The sequence below is a fragment of the Gopherus evgoodei genome, chromosome 1 (genome assembly GCF_007399415.2).
Source record: "Gopherus evgoodei ecotype Sinaloan lineage chromosome 1, rGopEvg1_v1.p, whole genome shotgun sequence".
NCBI classification, from domain to species: Eukaryota; Metazoa; Chordata; order Testudines; family Testudinidae; genus Gopherus; species Gopherus evgoodei.
Window position 1 is genome coordinate 324,778,226 of NC_044322.1, and position 16,522 is coordinate 324,794,747.

At 42.6% G+C, this 16,522-nt stretch overlaps 1 protein-coding gene across 1 annotated transcript; it reads left to right on the forward strand.

The window, feature by feature from the left end:
• The first annotated feature begins 201 nt into the window (after window positions 1-201).
• Window positions 202-11,230, forward strand: LOC115647466 (hyaluronidase-1-like). The gene is made up of 3 exons (XM_030554204.1): window positions 202-1,122; window positions 9,466-9,555; window positions 10,802-11,230. The coding sequence occupies exons 1-3, from the start codon at window positions 202-204 to the stop codon at window positions 11,228-11,230; spliced, it is 1,440 nt and encodes a 479-aa protein (XP_030410064.1).
• Window positions 11,231-16,522: the final 5,292 nt, after the last annotated feature.

Here is a 16,522-nt window from a genome sequence, read left to right on the forward strand (position 1 = left end):
GACTTATTTTTTCCTGATTATAGTTTTGTCTTTGTCCATATCTGTTGTGAGTACAAAGTTAAAAAAGAAACCCAAAATAAAAGCCATTTCTTTGACACCCTATATATCCTTGCTGTGAATATTGGTTTTTTTAAAAAACATCTCTTCTTGTTTTTGTTTTCAGGGAAACCATCGCATCAGCCCCAGCAAAAATAGCAGACCATGTACAATCTGTGGATTAAATGGATAGAAATTACAGTGCTGCTTATTATGGTTGATGGCCAACTGCTCAAGCAGGCAAAGGCCCCACTGCTACTCCACAAACCTTTCATTGTTGTTTGGAATGCACCTACGGAACAGTGCAGACTGAGATACAAGGTGGACCTAGATCTCAATGTTTTTGACATTGCATCAAACACCAATGAAACTTTGAGTGGATCCAATGTGACAATCTTTTATCACACTCATTTGGGGCATTACCCCTATTACTTAGACAATGGGGTTCCTATCAATGGAGGGGTGCCACAGAATGAGAGTCTGATAAAACACCTTAACAAAGCTAAGTCTGACATTGACCATTCCATACCCTTGAAGAAATTCCAAGGACTTGCAGTCATTGACTGGGAAAATTGGAGGCCCCAGTGGGACAGGAACTGGGGTAATAAAACCATTTATAGAAATAAGTCTCTCGAACTAGTTAGGAGACGCCATCCTCAGTGGTCAGAGGACAAAATTAGGAAAGTTGCTAAGGAAGAATTTGAAAATGCTGGCAAGAGTTTTATGAACAACACTATCCTTCTGGCTGAGCACATGAGACCGAATGGTCTATGGGGTTATTATCTTTACCCAGACTGCTACAATTATGATTACAAAGAACATCCAAAAGTATACACAGGTAGATGCCCAGACATTGAATCTTCCCGCAATGATCTACTGCTTTGGCTGTGGAAAGAAAGTACTGCTCTTTATCCATCCATCTATCTGGATTATATATTGAAGTCAAGTCCAAATGCTCTGAAGTTCGTTCACTATCGGGTTAAGGAAGCAATACGTATTGCCTCAGTTGCTAGAAAAGACTATGTTTTGCCTGTTTTTGTTTACTCCAGACCATTTTATGCCTATACTTTACATGTTTTGACAGAGGTAAGCAGACATATATAGAAATCTAAAGATTAGCCATACAATCTCTTGGAAAAAGCACTTCCTAGGAGTTTCTCCTTGCATAATAACAGTTATAGATGCATTTGTGTTTCATATATAGAACTATCCTGGTAAAGAAAGACACCACAGTCATGGTACAAAACACTAGAGCTTTCAATAGTGATCCTGCTGTGGTTTGGTCTATTACTGTAGAATAATATTGTATTCTTTTTATGAGAGTAATTCAGAAGAAAGTACAAAGCAATTCTTTCCTTAAGTAATTAAATATTTCAGATTAATTCTTCAGCGTGGGAAATGGAGTTGACAAATCTCAGTATTAAGGGAAGATAGACATTCATGAAAAAGGTATCTCAGGGTTGAGTTTATTTGTTTTCTTCCCAAAATGGAAGCTCACTTGGTACAGAAATGAACTAGACATATCAACTAGGTAAGCCCAAGTTTAGCTTGGCATTCCTAGCTCCTGCATGAGAAAATTTGCACAGAGGCAGAATGTGACAGCAGGCTTCCTAGAGGAAGGATGAGTATGTTCTCCTGGCCATATTGTTTTCTGAAAGTACAGTATATTTGATCATGCACAGTAACTGAGTATCTGGTTTTTGAATTTTTAAATCTACTGTATTACAAAAATACAATTTCTGTGTCATGTGACACCTCTTCAGCAAATGATAATTGAAGGAAATATTTTTTAAAATATAATAAATATATGAAGGTTACAAAATAGGGGGTTGAGATATATGCACAGACATTAAGATTTCTGATAACTGTGGTAATCATAAATCTTGTTTTGGATCCTGTATATGCAACTGCTCAGAGCATGTAATTCCTGAATGGCTTCCTAAATAGCTTTTTGCTATAGGCTGTCCTACCCTAGGCATGGAAGGATTTGGTTTGATCCATTCCTAAAGTGCGGACCCAGTTGGAGGGCAGGTTGCTCCCTCCTGACAAGATTAATAGCCCTCTTTGGATATAGCCAAATATATATAATATATAATAGCCGCTCCTCTTCCTTCCCTCCGCAGCCCTCTCTTGGGTCATGGAGAGCTGTGGTGTTCCCCATACAAAAATGACATCATGGTTGATGGCTTGGGGTACGTCTACACTACGGGATTATTCCGATTTTACATAAACTGGTTTTATAAAACAGATTGTATAAAGTCGAGTGCACGCGGCCACACTAAGCATATTAATTCGTCGGAGAGGAGTACAGAAACCGGTTTAAAGAGCCCTTTATATTGATATAAAGGGCATCGTAGTGTGGACGGGTACAGCGTTAAATCGGTTTAACGCTGCTAAAATCGGTTTAAACGCATAGTGTAGACCAGGCCTTGGAGTGATGGGGCTCAATATTAGGGCTGTGTCCGTCAGCTCTCACTTGCCATCGGTGTGTGTGTGCGTATTCAGTCCCACAGGTCCCAGAGTGCTCCCATCTGACTGGCCCGGTTTGGAGCTATGAGTGGGGGATTCCTGCTGGAGCCATGCAGACCCAGTCAGTCTCTCTGGCTGCTTAGTGAGGAAACACAAGGTATATAGCCACCTTTTCAGAAGCTTTCACTAACTTTGTGTGCCTCAGCTTGTTAATTCTCAGCTGGAGACTTCTCCATGAGACATCAGAGTTTCAAAGATGCTGAGGATTCTCTTCCATGGAAATTGCCTGTCCTCAGCACCTCTAACAATTAGGCACCAAGGGGTAAAATCCTGGCCCTGCTGAAGCCAATGGGAGTTTTGCTATTGACTTCAGCAGAGTTAGGTTTCAGCGGTAGCCATGTTAGTCTGTATAAGAAAAAAAAAAGAGGAGTCCTTGTGGCACCTTGGAGACTAAGAAATTTATTTGGGCATAAGTTTCTTGGGCTAGTACCCACTTCACCAGATGTATAAAGTAAAAGATACAGGAGCAGGTATAAATACAAGAAAGAATGTGGGTTGCTTTACCAAGAGTGAAGTCAGTCTAATGAGGCCATGTCTACATCTAAAATTTTGCAGCGCTGGTTGTTACAGCTGTATTAGTACAGCTGTATAGGGCCAGCACTGCAGAGTGGCCACACTTACAGCAACCAGCGCTGCAAGTGGTGTTAGATGTGGCCACACTGCAGCGCTGTTGGGCGGCTTCAAGGGGGGTTCCGGGACGAGAGAGCAAACCGGGAAAGGAAACCAGCTTCGCCGCGGTTTGCTCTCTCGGTCCCGGAGCCAGCCAGCAAACCGCAGGGAAGGAGACCTGCTTGCTCGGGGTTCCGGGACCGAGAGAGCAAACCGGGAACGCCGCGGTTTGCTCTCTCGGTCCCGGAGCCAGCCAGCAAACCGCAGGGAAGGAGACCTGCTTGCTCGGGGTTCCGGGACCGAGAGAGCAAACCGGGAACGCCGCGGTTTGCTCTCTCGGTCCCGGAGCCAGCCAGCAAACCGCAGGGAAGGAGACCTGCTTGCTCGGGGTTCCGGGACCGAGAGAGCAAACCGCGGCGTTCCCGGTTTGCTCTCTCGGTCCCGGAACCCCGAGCAAGCAGGTCTCCTTCCCTGCGGTTTGCTGGCTGGCTCCGGGACCGAGAGAGCAAACCGCGGCGAAGCTGGTTTCCTTTCTCGGTTTGCTCTCTCGGTCCCGGAACCCCGAGCAAGCAGGTCTCCTTCCCTGCGGTTTGCTGGGTGGCTCCGGGACCGAGAGAGCAAACCGCGGCGTTCCCGGTTTGCTCTCTCGGTCCCGGAACCCCGAGCAAGCAGGTCTCCTTCCCTGCGGTTTGCTGGCTGGCTCCGGGACCGAGAGAGCAAACCGCGGCGTTCCCGGTTTGCTCTCTCGGTCCCGGAACCCCGAGCAAGCAGGTCTCCTTCCCTGCGGTTTGCTGGCTGGCTCCGGGACCGAGAGAGCAAACCGGGAAAGGAAACCAGCTTGATTACCAGAGGCTTCCTCCTTCCACGGAGGTCAAGAAAAGCGCTAGTAACTGTCTACATTGGATTACCAGCGCTGGATCACCAGCGCTGGATCCTCTACACCCGAGACAAAACGGGAGTACGGCCAGCGCTGCAAACAGGGAGTTGCAGCGCTGGTGGTGCCCTGCAGATGTGTACACCTTCAAAGTTGCAGCGCTGTAACTCCCTCACCAGCGCTGCAACTTTCTGATGTAGACAAGCTGAGACACATCAATTAACAGCAGGATACCAAGGGAAGAGAAATAACTTTTGAAGTGGTAAGAGAGTAGCCCATTACAGACAGTTGACAAGAAGGTGTGAGTAATAGTAGGGAGAAATTAGTATTGGAGAAATTAAGGTGCCACAAGGACTCCTCGTTTTTTTCCAGCAGAGTTAGGATTTCACCCAAGGTCTCCTCACCTGAGAACTCAAAATAGAAGCACTTAGTGAATGCTTTGGCAAGCGTTGGCTCTAATAGGTATGTTCATCATAAACACATAGATCTAGAGATTAAAATAAAAATACCATTCATACTAGCTAAACATCCTACAATATGAAATCTAGCACAATTATATATTATGCAAACCTTCAAATATATGAGGCTGTACAAAGTTAATTGTTTACCTTGAACTAACTTCCACATTCAGTAATAGTAACTTAAAATTATATTGCCTATAAGTTACCGTTTTATTCACTGGGCTGTATTTTAGTTGCATATCACCTTCTTTTCATACCTGGATGTTTCAGAGATCTTTTCTAAAACATTCAGCACCTGCGTGCACAGCCCATTCACAGCAGGGGAAATCCCCCATGAGGAATGTTCAAATATGTATTTTGTGGTGAAAACAAAATATATGTCTTCAAAGACTGATCATGGGTACCAGGCTTGTAGCTTCTCCAGACTACATATTTGGCAGCATGAGCTCTATGAGTGGAGCTTGGGCCGGCAGGATTTTTATAGATAGAGCACCGGAAAGAGCTCCAATGATCAGGAAAACAATGTTCATGGCTTTAATGTTTTAAATTTATTGTTTCATAGCCCTGATGCCCTCAAATGATTTTATATCAGCTCTTGTGGAACACTAGTTGAACACTGATACCTACTGTAATCTCACACTCTGCACTGCTCCTGTAGCAGACCAGAAATCCAACTGTAGCTCAGAGAGTCAGAGATTTCTTCCCCGCACTCTGGGGAAAGTTTCACTTCTTTTCTGGAGCACTTTACACCTTCCTATGACCCCCATCAGCTACTCTGGGCAGCAAATACAGGGGGAACAAAAACAAATCTACTCACGCTCCCCTTTGCTAACAATGTGGAGTAGCTCCCTGCTATAGTCATAATGTGAGCAAGGCTGAGCAAGGAGGGTAATAAGGACTTTATTCCCCCTTATATGCTACCATGGCTCAGCAAGAGTGGGACGATCTAGCCCTATGGAAATTTAGCTTTTGTTTGGTTGCTGACACAATAGGATGTTCTGCACAAGCCCTAACATGTACAGTGCTAAAGATACAGCAAGCACTACAACGAAAAAAGTTAAGTTGAAGCAACAGTTGTGGGAACCACCAGAAAGACTTGCAGGTATAAGAACCCCATGAAAGACAAAAATCCAGAGGCTAGTAACATCCCTGCAGTTGTGTCTCCCATGCCTCATTTCTCTTTACAAATCATTTGCCAACAGATCCTAACTTCTATGAATGGCTCTCTTATTGCTAAGTATTCACCACATAATTTATGCAAATGATTCTCTATATTGATGCGCTAGGGTGTTCAGAAACTGTCTCCCTAGACTACTAGCTATTACTGATGTGTAATCAGTGTTTGAAGTTACATGGCATTGTTTCTGCTCCCTGACTGGAAGAACAAATCTTTTCATAAAGCAGAATGACAAATAAATGATGAGTAATGAATAACAGCGACTCTTGTTCATGTAGAAATACCCATGTCCTCATGTCACAGTGTATATTTGTACAAAGGCCATTCCCCATGAGCAAAGCCACCTTTGCACAAATATTCTCCCATACAGAATAAGACGGGATATGACTAGATTGAAACTAAGAGTCATTCAGAATATGAAGTAACGATCACAAACATTTTTGTTATATGCAACCAGCTCTAATTGCAGCACCAGTTTCCTTTCATGTTGATAAATTTAAATAGTTTAGTGCTCCTCCTTCCATCTTTCACTACAAAATGAAATCACCCCACTAATCAGCCTGTGGAAGGAGCCCTAGTGAGAGAGGAGTTCCCTTTTTGTATATATGGAGTGAGGATTCTACTCTCCCCCAGGGGGCTAGTCCAGAACACCAGCACAGGAGCAGAATCTTGAGGGTCTTTGGTTGCTGGAAACAGCATCCAAAACTTGGAACAGGATCTTGAGCATCAGCAAGAGAGAAGGAAACCAGGGTATTGTAGGGAAATATTGGTATGCTAAGCAGCTGTTGAGTCACAGAGGGGATGTTGAGCAGCTTGGGGGTGAGGGAAGATAAACAAGCATATTATAAAGTGGAGCTTTTAAAATATTGTAAATTCCTCTCTTTCCTCCATATGGCTCCTCTAGGGGTGGAGATGGAGAGAGCAAGGAGAAGAGCAGCTAACTACCTAGCCCATCTACTTATCTACAGTCACCATAGGATCTGAGCACCTCACATTATTTTAATGTATTTGGCCTCACAGCACCCCTATGAGGAAAGGAAGTGCTATTATCTGAAGCACAGAGAGGTTAAGTGACTTGCCCAACATCACATTGGACGTCTGCGGTATAGTAGGTAATTAAACTCTGGGGCTCCTGACACTGAGGCCAGTGAGCTCACCACTGGACCATGCATCCATAAAAGTCCATATTTTCTATTCTTCTTCGAGTGCTATCCCTGTGGGTGTTCCACTTTAGGTGTCAGTGCAGCCCTGCTGGACACTGCTACTGAAAATCTCCGATTGACAGTGCAGGGACGAACTGACACCTTAAGCGGAGCACTCACAGTGGCACATCTTGAAGAACCCCAGTAACTGCTCAAGGTGAATAACCCTCTCTGTTCAGTTTTTGGCCATATAAATGTGTTTGATGCATTGATCCCTTATTTTGTCTGACTGAGAAGAGATCACTAAGTTGTTAATGAGAGCTGAACTATGTATCATGCTAGTTCACTGTGCCACGATGTGGTTGATTTAAAGCAGTCACGGTTGCGGATTTGTGTTTTTGTCATCTTCATGAAGTATTTTGCAGAAGAAAAGGGCTAGGGATCATTCATTACCAAGAGTTTTAGATATATCACAAAGTTACTCAACTTTTCAAAGTTTGATTTTTGAGACAAACCTTTTTTTTACTGCTAAACTAAATCCAGTAAAAAATACACCACCATTTTCAACATGAAAGTAACACCAGTGGCATACCTTACTCTCTTCTTCTGGAGAAAGCACTGAACTATATGATTTTAGCGATAATAAAGTGCTCTCAAGAACTGCTTGGATGATCAGCAGCACCACGAACTGCAGGTGAGCCCAATAACATGGTATAGTACTTTGAAACCTACATGACGGACCAGTAGGCAAACCCTGTTGTTTAAAATATCTCCAGGATTTCCAATATTTTTTTTATCTGACCTTTAGTTAAAGGTCACCTCCACCACTCACTTGTCCCAGGAATCCTCCTCATATGCTTCTCCAATAATTCAGCACACTCTCCTTTTCCTCAACCACTGATTTGTGTCTTCACTTTCTTGAACAAGAAGCATTTCAGGACAGGAAGGTCCTTACTTATAAACTGCTCAGTGCATTTAGAGAGTTATGTGTGATTTAAAAAAAATAAATAATAAATAATGGAGTCATCCCATTTCATCTATCTGTAGTTCTAACACACCTACTACCATCACATGATCATCCCCTGAGCTCTTGGATGATTTCACAGTGTTGCAGACAAGATAAAGAAACCTTATCAATATACTATTGAGCACCAGCGACTTTAAAATTTGCCAGTTCTTTATATGATGTTTGTATTTCTCTTTGCAAAGGCTGCACAGTCAGTGTCCCCAGCCTCGGGGGATGGGAGGAAAAGCACTGACATTCCCAAATGAAAGCCACTTGCTAGGGACCTAGGGGAAGGGGAAGGGAAAGAAAGGTAGTTGATCTGGGTTCTGTTTATTTATTTTCCTCCTTTCCCTGCTAAATGTAGCAGTTTACTGAATGAGCCATTTCACCATAGCATCTTTTTACATTGGGAGGGCTCCCCAGCCTCTCTTTTTCTGGTATTATGAAGTGCTCACACACATTGCTGAAGTGACACTAAGGAGGCTTTGTCTGAGCACAGTTTATGTATTGGTATAATTACATTGTGATTTTTAACCAAAATAGTTACATCAGCACAACCCAAGTTATGCCGAGACATAAGAACGGCCATACTGAACCAGACCAGTGGTCCATCTAGCCAGTATCCCGTCTTCCAACAGTAGCCAATGTCAGGTGGTTCAGAAGGAATCACTAGAACAGGCAATCATCAAGTATAAAAGTGCTTATACTGACATGTATCAGAGGGGTAGCCATGTTAGTCTGGATCTGTAAAAAGCAACAAAGAGTCCTGTGACACCTTAAAGACTAACAGATGTATTGGAGCATAAGCTTTTGTGGGTGAATACCCACTACGTCAGACAAAAGCTTATGCTCCAATACATCTGTTAGTCTTTAAGGTGCCACAGGACTCTGTGTTGCTATATACTGATATGGTTTATTTCCCTTACTGTACAGTTCTACCTGTTATTACTGGTGTATTGTGTCTGCCAATCTCTAAACCAGTATAGTTAAATTGGTACAATCTGTGTGCATGGACAAAGTCTTAGAACTGCAAATACTCATGGACTGACTAAATGACAAACCAACATATTTATAATCCCTTACAAAAGAGGTACTAGAGTATTGTCCAAGGCGCTACAGTTCACAAGAGTGTCACTGCCTTTCTGCTCCTCCCATCTGTCTGGAGGAATCATTCTGAATATACTACAATACACTGTAACATCAATAAGAAAGTAAATTTATTTGTATGAATAGGCAAAACATTTTTTAAAAATTATTTTAACTCCTTCCCGTCTTTCCACCCTACCCCTTTGCAGTTTCTGCTGTAAGTCAATGTTCAAAATCCTTCAGTGAGCCCCTGGATTTATTATTGTTATTATCTATTATTCGTATTGTAATAGCACCTAGAAGCCTCAGATATGGGACAGGACCCCATTGTGCTAGAAGCTGTACAAGCATAGAACAAAAGATTCCCTGCCCCAAGAAGTAGGGAGTTCATTATGGGTCTTTTTGAATATAAAAATTCTACAGCATAAATCGACATCGCCTCTGGAAAAAAGTAGTGCTTAAATGTTAGCGTGTCCTCTGCAGTATCTGGTGCTATGGGTTCTGATGCTTTTGCAATGTCCAGTTTTGACACTTTCCTCTTTCAGACTGACCTGGTGAACACTATTGGAGAGAGTGCTGCTTTGGGGGCAGCAGGGGTTGTCCTTTGGGGAAGCATGCAGTATGCCAGCTCAAAGGTAGGTGGGGTGGATTTACAAATGTTCACAAGTTAAGTGCTATGTCCTTGATAAGATCCTCTCTCCCCACGCAGGCTCATTTCTACCATTTTACATCCTTACCATGAAGCTCTCCCTCACCCATCATTGTCACCAGCCTTTTGGCTGAAGATGATTGCTTGGGAGTCCTGTCATCTTGTTAACAATATACTTAAATTAGCCATTGCTTCCTAGGAACTACATCCAGGGACCAAACACGGATGACATCCATAGCAGTGGATAGCACTAATACTAAGATAATAAGATACAGTTTGAAACACTGAAATGAGAATGTAAACAAGCAGGTTGTTTAACAGTGTTCTGCTTGCATAATCTGTACATTACCAAACATAGGGCTATGTATTTGGCAGAGGATGAAGTGGGGAACATTTTTCACAGACCAAATGTTGAGCTTTGTCCTAAATTTTATAGCAGAGTCATTGGTGGAATATAATCCCAACCAAGAAAAGTCCTGCTCCTCCTCACAAGGCCCTGGTACTCACCTAAAAAGTCTTACAGCCCCCTCTCCTGGAATTATCAAAGGTGACAGAAAGTTGCGTTGTCTAGCTTTGCAAGGCACCTAGTAGGCCAACTCCCTTGCCTCACTCTTAGGCTGCAGGTGGAGAAGGCAAGTTGACCTTTGATAGGGCATTAGCAATACAAGAAGACACAACCTCTTTCAGTGTCTGATCCTGTTACTATCAAAGTCAATGGCAAAACTCCCATTGACTGCAGTGGTGTGGGATGAACTGTCAAACAAGTTCAGCGGCTTAACATGGAGCTAAAGAATCCAAAAGCTATTTTTTTCACATTGCACACCAACCAGTGAAAATTGTCTGGTAGCTGCTAAGTTAAAGGGTTATGGTGATCAGTGTAGAAATCCCTAGTGCCAAAGCAATGTGTCAATACATGTTTTAAACCTCTTTTATTTTAAATTGTCCCTTTTCAACAATCACTAGAAAACCTTATTTTTAATAAAACATTCAATATGTTGCTACCAGGCACCCAAAATAGAAAAGCAAAATTGTAATAAAGATCAATATTTTACTGGCCTTCCTATGAATGCAGATTAAGCCAGGGGCTAATCACATGAGTAAGGCCTTCAGGACTTATCTCAGTATATCACTTTAGCCAGCAGTGCTTCTATGTTAATATTCTACCAAAAATACAGAAACTTGGAAATAACTCTGGTTACTGATTAACATGTCATACTCTTGTTTTCCTACAGGAGAGCTGTTCAGTTGTGAAAAAATACATAGATGGCTCCTTAGGACATTATATCATTAATGTAACCTCAGCAGCCAAACTCTGCAGTAAAGTTCTGTGTAAGAAAAATGGGAGATGCATCCGTAAAATCAGTGACTCTTCTGCTAATCTGCACTTGTCGCCAAATAGTTTTGAGATTGGGGTCCACCATTCTGAAAAAGGCCCAAGATTCTTTGTGACTGGAAAACCTAGACCAGAAGATATAAAGGCCATGAAGCAGAGCTTCACATGTCAGTGTTACCAAGGCTGGACTGGGATATTTTGTGAACTGCCTGACCAAAGTCTACTTGAACAATGGGCTCACACTCTGTTTAATAGATCAAAAAATAAAATGCTCAACTTTCTCTTATTTGGATCCATGCAGGTTTTTCTGCTTCTCATTATACATTAACGTTTCTTACAAGGAAGCAAGAAATGTTGCAGTTGAGACTTCAGATCTCCTTGCTTAGCAAGTTTCCATTCAGATGGGAAATGGTGTTGCAGACTGTTGTTTTATCTTCATTTAAGTACTAATCCTACTGATCAAGGCAGCATATTTGCACAGTGTTAAGGAGATTTCAAATGCATCTCCCTCTTACTGGCCCCACTCATACCGTTCTATCTCATTTCTTAAGCAGACAAAACTCTACTGATCCACTGGGAGTTTTGCTCGAGTGAGAACTGAGTAAAGCTGGGTAAAGACTTCAGGATTCGTCCCTAGACAAAGAGAAAAAACAGGATGTAAAGGACCATTTATTTCAAAGGCTGGATGATTTAGAACACATTCATTCTGAGGATCTTCCCATTGACCGGGATCTAGTTTGTACTCTTCTTGTGTTTAAACACTATGAAAGTCAAATGAAGTTTTGGGCACAGAATAATGTAGCATCAGGACTCAAACTGGTTTCAGCTTGTGGATGTCACTGCTTGTATAGCAGCTTCTACATAAAGATTTGATAGGCACAAGGAATTCTCCATAAACACACACATTAAATATTTGGAATATGAACAGATATACTCAGTTATATTTTGGCTCAGGGTATGTCTACACTACGGGATTATTCCGATTTTATATAAACTGATTTTGTAAAACAGATTGTATAAAGTCGAGTACATGCGGCCACACTAAGCACATTAATTCGGTGGTGTGCGTCCATGGTCCGAGGCTAGCATCGATTTCTGGAGTGTTGCACTGTGGGTAGCTATCCCGTAGCTATCCCATAGTTCCCGCAGTCTCCCCCACCCATTGGAATTCTGGGTTGAGACCCCAATGCATGATGGTGCAAAAACAGTGTCACGGGTGATTCTGGGTAAATGTCGTCACTCATTCCTTCCTCCGGGAAAGCAACGGCAGACAATCATTTCATGCCCTTTTTCCCTGGATTGCCCTGGCAGACTCCAAAGCACAGCAATCATGGAGCCCATTCAGGTTCTTTTTTACTGTCACCGTATGTCTACTGGATGTTGCTAACAGACGTGGTACTGCAGCGCTACACAGCAGCATTCATTTGCCTTTGCAAGATAGCAGAGACAGTTATCAGTTGTTCTGTACCATCTGCCATGCCATTGTAAATTGGCGATGAGATGACGGTTATCAGTCATTCTGTACCGTCTGCTGTTGTCATGGGTGCCCCTGGCTGAGGTCGGCCGGGGGCGCAAAGACAAAAATGGGAATGACTCCCCGAGTCAATCCCTCCTTTACAGTATCTAAAAATAGAGTCAGTCCTGCCTAGAATATGGTGCAAGTGTACTAGAGAACCAGTGTATCAGAGAACCGCTTCGTGTCAGATCCTGCAGAAATGATGAGCTACATGCCATTCTAGGGGGTGCCCCTGCAACAATCCCACCAGTTGCTTCCCTGCTTCCCCAACCCTCCTGGGCTACCATTGCAGTGTCCCCCCCCATTTGTGTGATGAAGTAATAAAGAATGCAGGAATAAGAAACACTGACTTGTTAGTGAGATAAAATGAGGGGGAGGCAGCCTCCAGCTGCTACGATAGTCCAGGCAGGACATTAAACGATGCAGGGGAGAGGAGCCCAGCAGCCTGCTGTTAGGACAGTCCAGGCAGTACAGAATCTTTTCTTTACGCATGAAAGGAAGGGGCTGATGGAGCTCAGCCCCCAGTTGCTATGATGAAGACGATTACCAGCCGTTCTGTACCATCTACTGGGAATGACCGGGAGTCATTCCTATTTTTACCCAGGCGCCTCCGGCCGACCTCACCTGAGGCCAGCCAGGAGCACTCACGGGCTGATGATGATGACAGATTGCAGTCATATTGTACCATCTGCCACCGGAGAGGGGAGGTGAGAGAATACTGCTGTTCACTGCCGCAGCATCGCGTCTACCAGGAGCATGCAGTAGACATAGGGTGACATTGAAAGAAGTCAAGAAAAGATTTTTTTCCCTTTTCTTTCACGGGGGGTAAGAGGGGTAAATTAATGAGCTATACCCTGAACCACCCCGGACAATGTGTTTGAACCTACAGGCATTGGGAGCTCAGCTAAGAATGCAAATACTTTTCGGAGACTGCTGTGGACTGTGGGATAGCTGGAGTCCTCAGTACCCCCTTCCTCCTTCCATGAGCTTCCATTTGATTCTTTGGCTTTCCGTTACGCTTGTCACGCAGCACTGTGGTGTGGCCTCTGTATCATAGCCTGGAGATTTTTTTCAAACGCTTTGGCATTTCATCTTCTGTAATGGAGCTCTGATAGAACAGATTTGTCTCCCCATACAGCGGTCAGATCCAGTATCTCCCATACGGTCCATGCTGGAGCTCTTTTTGGATTTGAGACTGCATCGCCACCCATGCTGATCAGAGCTCCATGCTGGGCAAACAGGAAATGAAATTCAAAAGATCACGGGGCTTTTCCTGTCTACCTGGCTACTGCATCCAAGTTTAGATTGCTGTCCAGAGCGGTCACAATGGTGCACTGTGGGATACTGCCCGAAGGCCAATACCATCAATTTGCGGCCACGCTAACCCTAATCCGATATGGTAATACCGATTTCAGCGCTACTCCTCTCGTCGGGGAGGAGTACAGAAACCGATTTAAAGAGCCCTTTATATCGATAAAAAGGGCCTCCTTGTGTGGACAGGTGCAGCATTAAATCGGTTTAAACGCGTAGTGTAGACCAGGCATCAGATGTTAATTCAGTGAGTATCAACACTTTCCATGATAGTTTTGTCCTGTTGATTCTCAAGCTGCTGTTTGACTAAAGACTGGGCCTGTCTGCAGTTTCTGATAACCCAGTTCAACCTTTGTTATTCATTAAAAAAATCACCTCTAAAATCCATTCAGGTCTGGCGTTCTCAGTCTTTGAGCGAGGTGTTGGCACTGGCACTTTATAGGATTCCTGGCAAGGGCAAGTTCCACATACTCCTTTCCTTCCTCCCTCCTGCTATTTGGAAGGAAACAGTCCCACTCTTTCCTCCTCCTGACTGCTGGGAGGTGGGATGCTCCACTCTCTCCTTCCTTGCAGCCAGGGAGGGTTGTGTGCTCCTCACTGCCTCTTGGGCACTGAATTCCCTACTCTCCACCCTGCTCAATCCAGCATAGCTGGTAGAGCACTCCTGTGACTGATGGTCCACTTGCCCTGCCCATCACCAGACTGAGTTAATGGATTAGTGGGATTCATCAAGAGCAGGAAATGGGGAGTAGCTGCCACAGAGACCCTCAGGGAACACACATCTCCTCTTTCAGGAAGGAGGGAGAAAATGGAGCATCCCACCTCCCACCTCCCTGCCTCCCATGTTGAGGATCCTGATCTAAGTGCTAGGGTCAGCACTTTGTAGCTTGATCCTCTTTTAAGTAGGGCTAGTGGAAAGACTGACTGAATAATTACTGGTGAATATAGTATCCAAGAAATGGCTCATTGTACTAGTCCTATTTTTCAATTGAAACTATATTTTAAAACATTAATTTAAAATAAGGCACTGGCCCATTTTCTCACAGGAATGCATATATTTTCCCAAAAATACTACCTTATATACAGTAGGTTTTTTTAAAGTCATAAATAAGTGACTAGATCAAATGGGTGACAAAACCAAGAAAAATTCTCTCTCTCTCTGAACCGAGTTGCTAGATACAATATAAAAGTTGTTTTCTCTTGAAACTTGCAAATGGTGGGCTGTGTAGAGTACTCGCCTAGAGCAGTGTGCACTGAAATAATGAGAGACCTGTGCTTGGATCTAAGAGAATATGGTAGACAATCCTTTACCCTGAGCAATCTGAGAGCTTATACTGATTATTCATGGCCAGATTTTGCCATTCTTACTCACACTGAGTAGCATCATATTCCAAGAGAAGTTCCATTAAAATCAGTGAGATTACTCTCAGGGGAAAGTGCTACTCAACACAAGTAGGGGTGACAGAATTTGGCCCTCAGCTAGAGGCCATTCTTGATACTGGACTATAGTCTTACTCAAGTAAGGCAAGTTACTTAAGACATTAATCTGCATATAGCACAATAAAATTCTTCTGTACATTTTGTGTTGTTTGTACATCCTTAATTTATCCCCAACCATTACTATAAAATAGGAGTCAGATTCCCAGCCGGTGAAAGATCTGATGCTCAGATCTGCACCAGTTAAAAATCTAGCTCATAACAGAATTGTAATGGATATTTTAAGGTTGCAATGACCAGTTTAAACCAAGACACGTAAGTGGGACTGATTTCAGTTAAATAGAGCTCTAGTACAAGCCTTAGTATTCTGAGTCACCGCTCTAATGATATGTTGTGCTGAAATGCAACAATAAAGGTTAGCTACTCAACTTTTACTTTGTATCAGGTAACTGGAATGGCTGACAGCAAATCTGAAGGTAAAAAATCTTTTTTTTTTGGGGGGGGTGTATTTGTAATTGAAAGAAAAACTTTTAGTACTGTGCCTAGAAGTCATTACATTTTTAAATGTTAGTGTATACTGTTCTTTAGTTCTTTTCACCTTCAGTGTTTGTTGAAGTTAAAAGTGAAGATTACACTCAATCCACCTCATTTTAACACAGACATTTGAAACAACAAGCTTAATTTTGTAAATATGTTGCATAAGTAACAGGTTTGCTTTTGGATTTGACATTTCTGGATTTGTAGAAGAGTAACCTAATTTGTTTTCATAAGCCACACTGGGGGGTGAAAATATGATGTTATTAGGCATATGTTAAGTGTCACTTACATTGTAGTGTTTATTTTTAGCTTATTTCATGTTTTATACTGTAAAGTATTTCTTCTATTTATACAAATTTTAAAGAATAAAATACTTAATATACTTAACAATATACATAAATTATTTGGTAACATAAATGAAACTAAGTGAAATTAACATAAGATCTTCCATGAAAAGAGTGCTGGTACTTTGTGTAGTTTTATATAAAACAGTATGAAAGTAGGAGGCCAAATCCCAAAGTTTTAATCCAGGAAAAAATTCCCATTTTAGTCAAAGGGCCATATCCTCAGTTGGTTTAAATTGGCATAGTGCCACTGAAGTCCTTGGAGGTACGTTAACTAACATCAGCTGTAGATCTGTCCCAAAGCCCTGTTTCTGCTCTGATTTACCATTTTGACAGCACTGTAGCTCATTGATTTCATTGAAGTTACATCTGGTTTATATCAGGTTTAGTGAGAGCAGAGTTAGGCTCAATGGAAGGTTTGCTTCGGACTAAATAAAAGTCTTTAGGGTTTGTCCCATATACTGCTATGAAGTAC